At 39.4% G+C, this 13,229-nt stretch overlaps 1 protein-coding gene across 1 annotated transcript; it reads right to left on the minus strand.

Moving 5' to 3' along the window:
* Positions 1-95: 95 nt before the first annotated feature.
* On the minus strand, positions 96-13,004 carry LOC103714148 (probable pectin methyltransferase QUA3). Its single transcript, XM_026807301.2, has 7 exons — positions 12,312-13,004; positions 8,524-8,727; positions 8,213-8,423; positions 7,855-8,116; positions 7,360-7,731; positions 1,448-1,543; positions 96-762 (listed from the first exon to the last, which is right to left on the minus strand). The coding sequence occupies exons 1-7, from the start codon at positions 12,759-12,761 to the stop codon at positions 540-542; spliced, it is 1,818 nt and encodes a 605-aa protein (XP_026663102.1). The 5' UTR covers positions 12,762-13,004; the 3' UTR covers positions 96-539.
* Between the last annotated feature and the right edge of the window lie 225 nt (positions 13,005-13,229).

A 13,229-nucleotide genomic window follows, 5' to 3' on the forward strand; every position in this document is an offset into this window, starting at 1 on the left:
GAGACGCGCACACGCACAAAAGCCGGCAATTTACCTATACTGATGTTTTGAGCACAGATTCAGATATATTTTCGAAAAAATAGTACAAATTCAGATAAAACCAACTGCAAACTCATATCCGCTTCTCCGGACAAATGCTAAAAGTTCGTAATGCTAGTTTGCTTCAACAAAAGGTTTAAGTGCAAAGATCAGCAAACAAGTTGCTATCAGGATGACACTTGAAAAATTTAAAGACAAAAACAAGGTGGGCCCCTGGCCCCTGGCCCCTGGCCCCTGGCCCCCGGCATAGTCATAAAGAGCTGCCACATTGCAACTGAACAGACCACCCTGACAAGTATATAAGCACGACCCTAGTATAAAAAATTTTATGAAACTTGAAATTGATATTTGATTCTTTTGTTACTTTTTGGAGCAAATATATATATATATAAGAGTTAAACTAATTGCATTTTCTTAGTTGGCATTACAGCCAGAGCAGACCTGCCCCATACTCCAAGCCTCGCCTGTTAAAAATATGAGAAAGATACGTGATCAATGCGTCAATTGGAAGCCGAAGGCAACTTCCAAAAGGTCTTGGTTGCTACAAGAATCTTCTCTCCACCACGTGTTTCTGGCTCGCTCTCATGCACCTGGGCTGTCCATCGAATTGCATGCGCAATACGTGCCACCTTATCAATGACATCAGGTAAGTCTCTAATCACAGCTGTCCCTTCTGGACGTAACATGCGATCCATCTCTATCATCAAATCAAGAAGGTGACACCTGCAACAAAAATAAAAGACAGGAAGATATCATCCCAGCAAGGGAACATGGAACAAAGATCAGAAAACAGAAATCATTCTGGTGGTTTCAAGTTTCTTTTCAAGAGGCTTGCTAAAACCTAGAGCAACAACGGTTGGTAATAAACTACTGTTCTCTAATTCTAGGAATCTCATACTGTAAAATGCTAACCTCAGAAAGTACTGAGTATGAAGCAATTTACTCGACCATAACTGCATACTGCATACAAGCATAAAAAGAATAAATAAAAAGGAAAAATGGGCAACCCTGCAGGCTATCCATTGTTTTTCCCTGTTACTTTGCATAATAAAACATCGATCGATATGTAAGAACTCCCCATATGTTATTATTTAAGTATCATAACTATCAAGCCGAAAACCTTTACAAGATTAGCAACCTTAGTGACTATCACAGCTATAGATGGTAACTCATAATAAACAAAGAAGACAATGATCACTAGCTTTGTGACGGGGGCATTTATTTGATAGGAATCAAGTTTATAGGATGGCTGTGGTTAAATTTGCCAAATGATTTATCAAAAAAAAAAAAGCCAACTGATGCATTGTACTGTCTACTAATGAATGTTTGTGAGGAAGCTCAAAAATCAATTCTAAGCAAAATGGCAGTAAATAAACTAGCAATTCCAAGATAATAATGTCTCAAATACCTGCTCTTGCCAGAAGTTGGGTCTCTTATCAGGGAATTGATTCCTGCTACATGAATGAGATCGTATGTTCGAGGATATGTAGAGAAAGCTTCACACCTGGCATCATCAAGCAAACATCCTTAAGCATCTAAATGCAGATAGACCAATAATGCTTTATCCATTTCCATAAGATATACGCACAACAGGGAAACCCAAAATAAAGGACACTTGGATACAATATGATATTGATGAAAGTATCCTGTAACGTAAAAATTTAAAATTTTAACTTGCCTCAACAAACCCAACTTCATTCATCAATTTAATATCAGTTTCAGAATACATTAACTCCTTGATGTTAATGGAAGAAAAGTTAATCTTTCTCAACAGAGATTAAATGCTCATATAGTGCCGAGTTAGTCATTCTGTTAATGGCTTTTACATTGAAGGTGGACAGCATCACACAGTATCATAATCTTAAACAACCAACCCTATCCCACTAAAATGGCATTCACTTCAAGGAACAAGATATGATTAATAAAAGTATAAGAATACCCATAAGTGCAAGTCTCAACTTGAAGCCAAAACCCTCTGAACTGGAGACAGATTCTTTGCCTAAGCATCTTGGAGAAAATAGGGGCTTACCTTGAAACCTAAGAGGCCTGTTAGTAGGTGGAGACCCACGATTTTGGTTCCACATTTTAATCCATTGAAATCAGACAGAAACACTCTTGGGTTACCCTGGACTTTGGAGGAGCTAAGACAGAAAGGCAAGATAAAGAAGTTTGATATGGAACAACATTCATTTTTAAGGCCCATACTAACAAGCACAAATGCAGGAGGATGGGAATCCAAAAGCCATAGTTCTGAAAGAAAAGTATAATAAATACAAATCATCTTTAACATGCGCATAGTTCATACAAGAAAAAGTATAATATCCACACCACAACATGGATTAAGCCATCGCAAAGAGTTCCCAAAATTTGTCGAGAAATCGCCCAGAAGAAGCCTTGTTCCACAAGAGAACTGTCTTGAGAAGACAAATCGAACCAGCAGCTATGCCTGCTTTCGTTCTACAGTTACAAGAAGTCAATATCGAGAAAACCATGTTACAAAAATCTACTAAATTATTTTATAAAGCCTTTAGTTCCTTTCAAGTCGAAGGGACCATTGAATCTCAATTAAATAGCACATAACCCATGCCTCTGTCCTGAATTTGTGTTTGAATTAGTTGATTAATTGCTTCTACAATGCAATCCATCATAACAAACTTGAGCAGCCTCCCAAATTGTTCCTACAAGCCTCTAATTGCCTTGCATTCGTGAAGGATATGGTTTAAATTTCTGCTGTTTGCTTGTAAAATTACGAAGCAGTTGCTGCAATTCACTATTTTGCTCTATAGATTATCCTAGAGATTCTCTTGCACAATACCATCAGTGGAGGCCTAAACTTTTGAAATTTATTTTCCTTTTTTTCATTTTTTCTTGAGTGCAATGGTGATGTTGTTACCACTATTTCAGTAAGCTAATGAAATGATACAAACAGAATAATGCCTAGAGTGTGTCAAGAGAAAAGAAAAGAAAAGATGGAAGGATGAAAACAACTGGGATGAAAGTACTGGCAGCATATACCAGGCTCCTTACCATCTTCCATTTAACAAAACACACCCCTCACACTCCACAAACAATTCATTATATCATGGAAAATGCACAGCAGAAGCCAAAAAAAAAAAAGCAAAACAAGAGTTCTGAAGTAAAAGGAAATATGGTTATTGTCACTTAAACAAAGGAGTCCCAATCAGACTGCTACTCTGGCATCACAAGCAACTAGAACACGGTGCAAGGCAACCCTATCTTTGCCCGTTTCTTCAACTCTGCCCCTGTCCATGAACCCACGAAGTATAGCAGATAGTGAAGAAGCTAGATGACACCTTACTAAGAAAATTCAGGCAATTCACTTCTGCCCCACTGCCAAAGCAGTTGTTGCGACCAGACAGACGCAGTCTCAGTCCAACTCTAGCTCCAAGCTACCATCCTCCCACCACAATCCAAGGAGATCTGATTGACCCCAGTTAAGGCTGCAAATGGGTCGGATTGACCCGTGACCGACACAACCCCGACTCGCTTAGACCCGACCCAACCTGTTTTGGAGGAGCCGTGCAGCTGGGTCGAGTCCTCAAATTAGATCCGTTCCATTTTCCGAGTCGGGTCTGGATTTACTGAATTCAGATCCGACCTATTTTAATTTGGGTAATTTTGGATTTTTAATCCTACGACCCACCCTAACCCGACCCGACCAGAATTTTTTTAGGAAAGAAAAAGTAACTTATGCACAGTTATCAGGTGCTAAGTGCACCAAATGTTTTTCCAGTGATATACACACTGTTAGGTCTGCTTCCCCAATGGTTGGGTGGCATCTTGATGTTTTTTGACTTATTAAGAGTGATCATGAATTTGGCATATGCACCATTTAGAATTTAGTTTGGTTCATGTGTTGTGATTGGCTTGGTTAAATTTCTGGGTGTTCAATCAAATAGCTAACCTGATTTCAGACTTTCAGTGCAAGAATATCGCTGAACTTATAAATTGTGTTATCTGTAATGGTAAATTAAACATCAACAAGGTCACTGGTGTATTACTAGTATTTATTGCTGGTAAGCTATACTTGTAAATTTGGGCTGGTGTAGTGTATTAGTAAATGCTGATATTTTAAACCTTAAATGGCTTTGATCCTTATTAAGGACAAGCAGTGGTTGTTATCGCTAACAACAGCCCGGTCCTTCAGTATCTCTACACTATCAACACCTTTGCTGTTCTTTTTGGTATCTTTAGCATCATCTATGATCCATTCTGAGTAGCATCCATGCTAGCAAATTTGCAATTTAACTTCTCATTTCTGCTCAATCATATATTTATGATCGATAAGGTGAAAGATGAACAATCTATTTATCTTTTCTTATTTCCAGCTTGCTCGCTAAGTCTGAGAAATGAACGATCTATATAACTTCTCATTGCTAGTAACCCGGACTCGAATTTTTGGGTTGGGTCCGGGTTATATATGGACCTGATTCGACTCGAATGACCCATTGGATCAAAAATTGTAGCGGTGGACCCAACCCGACCCGACCTGATCTTTTATTGGGTTGGGTCTTAGTCCAAAATTAGGACCCGAACAAGAAACCGAGTTGGGTCGGAGTCACTCATGACCTAACACGATCCAAACCATTTGCACTCCTAACCCCAATGCATCCTTCACCTTGAAGACGTGTTTGATGGTGAGATACAATGGTTTAAAAGAGCAAAAGCAAAGGAACAAATGCTCTTCAGTCTCCTTCAGTACCTTACATAAAATACATACTAGGCCATTTCCCTACCTGCTCTTGTAGAGGTGGTCAAATATGAGCAATTTGTTATGAATCATAAGCCATATAATTTTCTTCTGGTAGGTATATTCCCATCCCACAGTATTTAGCTACTAAACATGTGAACCCAATATCATTCAACAAGCAGTAAATCTGCAAATGAGAATACTCTGCTATCGTACAGCCTCCAAGCAGGATGGCTTCATATGACCAAAAGGTTGTGGCAAATTAGAGAGCATCTCCAATAGTTCAATTTCTTCCTTCAAAATGTTGCTAAACTTGAGTGCCATTAAACTTGAGAGCAAGGTCAGCGGAACCATCCTGAACCGGGCGGTTTTGACCGTTCTAAGCCATATCGGTGGCTCACCGGTACGGTTCCGGCAACGAAAACGAGACCCATTGCCAGAGCCGAAGAAGAAGAAGGAAAGAGAGAGCAAGCAGGGGAGGGAGGGAGAGGGAGAGGTTGGGACGCTGGCCTCCGCCACCCTTCACCAGCCTTCCTCCCTCTCTTCCCCTTCTCTCTCTCTTTTCTTCTCTTCCACAGTATAGTTGACTCTGTCGGTACAGGCCTGGCATGACCCGTACTGACTCGTCCCACCGAAGAACCGGTACGGTGCCCGGTATCGATTCCTCCAACCTTGCTTGAGAACCTTAACATCACCAACTTCAGAAGCATAGATTTGATCAGATATTAAGAAATCAGAATTTTTTGCTATTTAGTATAACCAGAGAAAGATCACAACTAAAAGTTTATGTCCACACCCACCAAATAATCCACAGATGCCTGCCAACCTTTCTTTCTGAAAGTAGCCCCAACTCTCAGAACTCTCCTCCAAAATGGAGAAATCCAATGATAAAATAACAAGCCAAGCACAACCACCTCTATGTTCTTCCTTTATTTCTTTCATCTTTGCTTCTCTACAAAGATTAGAATTAAACACTAAGATTTGATGCTTATCCCGGCAACAAATGCAGTGTTCTGCCTCAAACCATATTACCTAGAAGAGCTACTAAATTCTCTCATTAAGGCATTCACATTCAACTAATAACCTATCTAGAGATTCTAGACACTAATAACTCCCAACTCTATCCTCCTATAGTCAGTGTAAGTTCTAATCCGTATTATCATCATCCGTCCCAAATATGTCCTTATACAAATTTAATAACGATGATCACTCATAATCTCTAAAACCTACCTGATCCTGGGCATGCCCCCCCCCCCCCCCCCCCCCCCCCTCCTTCCTCTTCTCTCTTTTAAGGAAACACTAACATCTTGGACATACATATCTCACAAGTGCCCTTGTGACTCAGCTACCTTCTTTCCAATAGAGCACCCATTGGTAGCACATCTCCCTACTTGCATATCACTGAAATCATATCCTATTTCCTATGGCATTACACTTCCATCCTATGCCAGTCCTAATTGCTACCACTTAACATTATAAATTCAGATCCACTGCACATTGAAACTCTCAGTCAGTGCATCCGACAGCTAACCTAGAATATTAGCCTCTTCAATTTACATTTCACTATTGATGTGTTCGCTCCAGTCCACAAGCAAGTGCAGCTTAAGGATCCTTGTTTCAATAGAACCATGATTTAATGTCACTTCTTCTTCCAGCTATACTCGGCAACTCCATTTTAACAAAATAATTGTCATTGCTTCTTCCAGTGTCATCTTGCAAGCCTGTGATTCACCATTCATCAGCGTTAAACCTTCATCACTTTGACTCATAATTTATTTTAGTACTTCTGTTTTTGCTCCGACCCCTCAACGATCATTGTGTCCTGAATGCAAGCCAACACAAATTAAATTTACCAAAAATAGTCAGAAGCAGAGCAGTAGTCTGGTTGGTCCATCATAATATCTAATCTAGCATTCAACTAAATTCCTTGTTCCAATTTAAATTAAAGCCATGTCGATGTCACTAAAAGAATTCTATCAGCTTCCTGTTTCAGTTTACAGAAATATTTTAATATGTTTTTTTAATCAAATGAGTCATATTAGCTCTGCTGGTGGGCAACACCGAAAATTTCTGGTCAAAGAAACCAGCAGGCTAGCTATCTGAAGCAATATATGGAAAGTTCATTAAGAATAGCCAAAGTGCTTAGGCTTTGAGGTCTCTTGATAATTTTCTAAATCTTTTCTCTGACTAGGGAAAGAGCTGATTTTACTTATAGATTGAGTTTACGAAGTATTGGAGTCACTTAATCATATTCAGAGTGGTTTGAGTGTTTCTAACTTTCTACATATTAGGCTTAATGGAATATGAATTTTGTTACCTACATTTTCATTTGTATCTAGCATTCTTCCCAAAAATGTCAAAAACAAAACCTTGTTATCATGAAAATAAGCCAGGACACAAGCTATAATACAAGAAAGATACACATGTCTATCCTTTGAACTGCACAGAAAGAAACCACCTTATCACAAGCAGAGCACTGATTGCATACATAATTCAATTTCCCAAATAATCATTTAGTAGAAAACATTCAAAAATAGATACATGCAAAGTGTGTTAGAACTTTCGTATATCTACAGGAAAATAAGCAAAAGAATGCAACAGAAGCTCACCAATCATGATAAACTCCAATAAGGCCTCTGTCATAGATTATGCCAAGGGTTAATGGCTTTCTAGCAGGAATAACATTCATAACCCAGACTGGGTCAGAATTTAGCGCTGCTGCAAAGCCTCCAAAAATTGCATTCATGTCCATAACATTGCGTATACGTGGCTTTCCTAGTTCCAACCCAAGTGATTTCTTGTAATATGCAACTCTTCTAACCCAACGCCGTGTGTCAGCTTCAAACACATCAACCCCATTCTTCATGAGTGAGACCCTTGCAGTTGGTCTGGAGAGTCTCTCTGGCCACCTAGGAATGGACCCAACAGCTATTTCTCCTGCAAGGGATGGTTTACTGACACACTTTTTCAAGTTGAAGTACCTGGCAAACAAAAGCTTAGTTTTAAGCATACAGTTGAATCCAGAAAAACATCTGTCAGAACTTTATTTTTGATTAATGTAGCAATAGATTGATAGACAGGAAAGAACATCTTGCACAGTTTACCATGCTTCACTAGGGTCATCAGTATCACTACATAGATCAAGTCCAAATTCATTTTGGTTTGGAAGACATGAAGCCCCTGAAGGCTTCTTCCAGATGGCAGTATTACCATCTACTGTGATAAGTTCATAACACAAGGCATGTGCCATAGCCTGCAGATCACTCCATTCTTTGTCCTGATTAGTCCATTGCACTGGTGGACCAGATATAACCAAAAATCCTCCCGGTCGAAGTAAACGATCCACTTCAATAAGATAAGTTCCATCTGCAACCCCCGCATTAGATGCATACAGATAAAAAATAATTAGCAGATGCAGAGGCAAGTAAATACATGTAAAAGTACAGGGACAAGAGTACTAACTATATGCAGTAAAAGGGATCAAACATCTAGAACAGTGAACGAGGTCAAACGAATATGCTGGAAAAGGAAGACGACGAGTGCCCAGCATCGCAACAAATGCCGGTATTCCCCTTTCTAAAGCAAATTGTATTTGGGCTTTATGCGAGTCTCGTGGAGCAAAAGAAAGTGTGATGATATTCTCTTTAAGCAAAAATCCCCCAAAGCTGGCAACCTTCATGAAGGGATGAATCATGGATCAGAATAATTTCAAAATGGAGGGGGGGAAAAGCACTGAAAGAAGCTAAAAACAGCAACAATGATTGACATCTTACCCCACATCCCATATCCAAAGCTGTCCTTAAAACACCACTATTTATCGGGATAAACTGTCCAAGCTTTGCAATATATTGTGAAGCTCCATCAGGAAACATAGTGCCACCACCTGGGAAGATAAAGTATTGGCCTTCTTCCTTCATCCAGCCCTGATGACCTTTTCTTTCTGCAATTTTATCATATGGCATGTTATCATGCCATATCTGCATGCAAAAGGAGAAAAACCATATGTACAATTTAGCATGTGAAAGACAAAAAGGTTTTAACATAGTATACGTAGAGCTCATTCAAAAATAGCACCTCTAACTAGTAAACTGAAAATGCATAATGTCATATAAGAAATCTGGAACTGTGAAGATGCAAAGTTTCATGTCACCACAGCATAAGATTCAACAATGTGAACAAATCTTAATAGAGAATAAAATGAAAAGGATAAGAATACTGAGACAAAATTAAAGAAATAAGACACTGATGTAGTAATAATGTGATCTAAGAACAACTGCAAAGAAGACAAGTTGAGTCAGAAGAGATACATCATAACTGGCTAATATCAAAAGTTCAGGGATTATTTGTACATGTTGAAATTTATAGGAGTTAAAAGAACATCTTTATTTGAGTATGAAACAATTTGAAGATGTAAAGTAATTCAGGGAGGAAAACAACTTTCATAAGATAAGTCTATACCAATTGAGATAAGTCATAGAAAATCATCACATAGTACTAATCAATGAAATCCACCTTCAACCACTGTTCTTTGTCAGTATTTTGGTAAGTGCTTCTTGCCTATGTAAAATCCTAAAATATATGTGCAAGTGTTTTTTAACAAATTCTTTTTTATTTCTTCTGATATCATTCTACTTATACAGTTAAAGTTATACAAGTTTTTTTTAATAAAAGTTATCTTTAAATGCATTTCCTAGGCGTTCAACTGAGAGCTCAACATCCAAATAAGTGCTATGTGGTCCCCAAGGCACCCCCACATACAGCAATTATGTTCTGAAAAATTCTGTGTAAACAGAATATTCAAGCCTTAACAGCAAATTAAAATAGCCAACATATCAAATACTACAAGTATGCCCTTCTCTTAATGGTAGCCTCTATGTGGTTTAAACTAATGAAAGGTTTTGAAACAACTTGGATCTCTTACAAGAATGCTAAAGAAGAAAAGGAACAGAAAATATTTCAAGTCAAGCTGGCCCCAAGAAGACACGTCCTCAATTAAGAAAGCTGAAATAACCTAAGACTGCTCTTGTGCTATGGAAGGATTACGACCTAGACACTATAGCACCAAAATTTTGCCTTAATAGACTTAAAGTTAATAATACATCACATGTATGGTTTCCTTCCCATTAAAGGAATTTGAGTAGAAGAGCGCAAAGCAGGACGAACAAAAGAATTTATTAAAAAGAAGTAAAGTAGTAGGAAATGATGAAAAAGATAGGATGAAAGAGGCAGTTGGCATGGTCCTTCTAGCCTAGAATGCCTAGGTTCCACTTTTTCCAAAAAGAATGGCTGCTGGTCACCTAAAAAAGAGGACATAGTACATTAGTTAAGGCCCCATATGGTTAAAACCGTTAAATATCAGCTCAGTTACCACAAACAGCCAAGCCTGAATAAGGTATATATTTGTCGAAGAATGGTCAAAATTGAATCCCATGGCCACACACAAAGGAGTTTCTCAAAAAAATTGACATATTTCAAATCATAAAAATCTAAGAGCTGAGAGAGAGAGAGAGAGAGAGAGAGAGAGAGAGAGAGAGAGAGATCACTAGGTAATTATTCTATGATTTATGAACAAGAAAGCACACCATATATAATTTTGGGGCTTATAAACAGGATAAGCTTAAAGAGATAGAGAATAAATGCAATTGGAAGAAGGATTAAGCCAAAGATGAAGTTAAAACACATGGAATTGAGTCATAGGGCTACATTATGATTGTACACAATTACCTACATGAGGCAGATGATAAAGTTTGTTATTTTGTACATAAGGGGTGCTTTATAAGCAAGTATAAAGCATAATTTGCTCCGACGACCCGACTTCCTAAACAGCAACTTCTTTCATAAGCTACTTCTCAACTCTCAAATAAGGATTTATGAGACAACCCAACCATCATGATACAAAAATCTCATGACTTTGATGACCTCCACAAATCAGATATCTCATAAAGATAGCATGACAAAATATTGTTAAATTGTGAAAAGTATCTGCCAACTTCACGAGCCTATGGCCACAAATCTCAAAATTCATATGATCAATGTCAAACAAACATCTGTTTTTGCATGCCTCAAGATGTCATAAAGGAAATCGCATTCCTTTCTCTCCAGCATGTTCTAAACTATCCCAAACTCATGCGTCAGTGCTTGTTATTCCACATGACTTGCTCCAAATCTCATGTCAAACTATTGCACCAACCATATTGGAGTGAAGTGCCATATCATAAGAACCAATCAGTCAACAAATGCTTCTTTAACATACGCACATGCTACTTTGCCTACTCATCATATTGCTCATTATTTAGGCATTTTCTTCAATTATATTACCTATTAAGGCACATTTTAATTCTTTGTGTGATGTACCAAAGAACTTTAAGCAATGACAATGCCACCATGCTAGGACAGCTTTGGTTTGCTGACTTGCAGATTTGGTTTAATGTGGATGTACTAGGAATTCTATAAGACCAGAACGAAAAATAAGGTTTATGGAAATTTCTAAGCAGGCCTATGTTTTTCATAATAATTGAACTTTCAAGTGGATTTAAAGTGAAAGTCCTCAGCTTTAGGTCATGGATACAAATACCAGGACTGAATATAAATTTTATGAGAGAAACAGTTTCAGTGGATAGCTCAGAAGAAGTGCTGTTAGAAATAATAGAAAACGGCAGATATATGAAGATAACCAGATCAAGTCACACTGCCCATAGGGGCTTTAACCAAGACTTGAGGGGGTCATCACTTCCAAAGCAAGTAGAAGCAAAATTTCTCAAATTCTGCCACAAACATGAATTGTATGTGTAGGCCTATATAGAACCATCCTACAGAGCGTCTATCGAGGAAAAGGGGAAAGCATAACAAAAAAGGGCTAGGGAAGAAAGCATTAGATGAGATAATGTAAAAACCGAGAGTTTTCCTAGTTTAGCTGTAATAAAAAAATTGCACAGGAAGTCTCAGACAGGTTGCTGAGGAAGCAGGGAATTATCTAATCCAATTGCCATTTTTCTTCAAGGTTGCTTAGGATACATCCATCTGACCTTTCCCAAACCCTGCGAGGACGGGAGCCTCATGCACTGTGCCACCCTTTAATTATCAATCTTTTTTTTTTCCACTGTTAAAAGTAAGCCTCTTTCGAAACAGTTTATCCCTTTTTTTTCTCTATTTCTTTTTCCACAAAACTTTATTCTCTTACCAACCACCGGAACACTTAATTATTTAACAACATGCCCTATTACTGGGAAATGAGATTTCTGAATAATTACTACTACAATTTTAGCCATTCAGTCAGTACTAACGAAATCTTACTACGAATTCCCTCTGTGCATATTGGCTGACTAAGTCATCTACTTGCATACTCCGGTGACTCCATAAACATAATCACTCCGTTAAAAGGAAAACAAGATTCAACTATAGTTAAACGAATTACTGAGACATTCCCGATTAACATATCAAAATTAAAGAATTCGGCCTATAGTTCAGGCATCGTCATCAGGATCGAAATCAAGAACCACAGGAACTGTAAAAAAAAAAAAAAAATCCTTATTTTATCATAAATTGATCGAAAAGGGGATACCTTATGAAGGCTCTCCGGCCAGGAGACGGGGTAACGGTAACCTTGGGGCGGGGGGGTGAGGCAGAGAAGGGACTCCCCGGGCGGGGGGCAGTGGCGCTCGCGGTAGAGGTTCATGTGGCGGCTGAGCTGACTGTTGCGGCGGGGGTCCTCGCAGGGCATGTAGTCGACCTCCTCGGCAGGGCAGGCGTCGATGACGGCGCGGTGGCCTCCGGGGACGGGAGGGCCGTCGAGGAGGGCGAGGAGGCGGTCGCGCTGGCGGGGATCGGATGAGGAGGAGGAGCGGGCGAGGGCGCGGCGGCCGGAGGCGGCGAGGGAGTCGCCGAGGGAGGTGAAGACGAGGATGAAGAAGACGAGCACGGCGGCGAAGAAGGATGCGGATACGAGGTCCAGGAAGGTCCACTGCCGCCCCGGGCCACCGCGCCTCGACGGCGGGAGGTTCACATGCCCCATGCCCTCCCCCTTCCCCGGATCTCACCAAGAGAGATCTCTCTCTGATCCCGAGCAAGGATGGACAGAACGTGACGGCTTTTCGAAGCCTTCCTTCTTGCTCGCTTCTTCTTCTTTCTTTGTAGTGGGAGTGAGTGAGATCTGAGTGGAGGGGTGAATGGGGTAATTGGTTGGTCGTAAGTCTCGACGGGGGATGGGAAGTGGAGCCGTGGAGCAGCAGTTATTATCGTGCCTACTTTGATGGAATTCACGGGCGCTTGAACATTAGATTGGTTGCTCGTTTTTAACCTGTTTGGATCCAGTTTTATATGTTTGTTTATTTATATTTAAAATAGATTTTATGAATAAATCAAAATTTCGGCTTTTCATATCTCGAAGAGAAATTGGGCTCTTTCATCAGTGTCTATCGAATTTTTATTTGACCATTTTTCATGCATATATCTGGGTTTTTTTGACTGATTTTATGGTGCT

Source organism: Phoenix dactylifera, chromosome 2, assembly GCF_009389715.1.
Source record: "Phoenix dactylifera cultivar Barhee BC4 chromosome 2, palm_55x_up_171113_PBpolish2nd_filt_p, whole genome shotgun sequence".
Classification (NCBI taxonomy): Eukaryota; Viridiplantae; Streptophyta; class Magnoliopsida; order Arecales; family Arecaceae; genus Phoenix; species Phoenix dactylifera.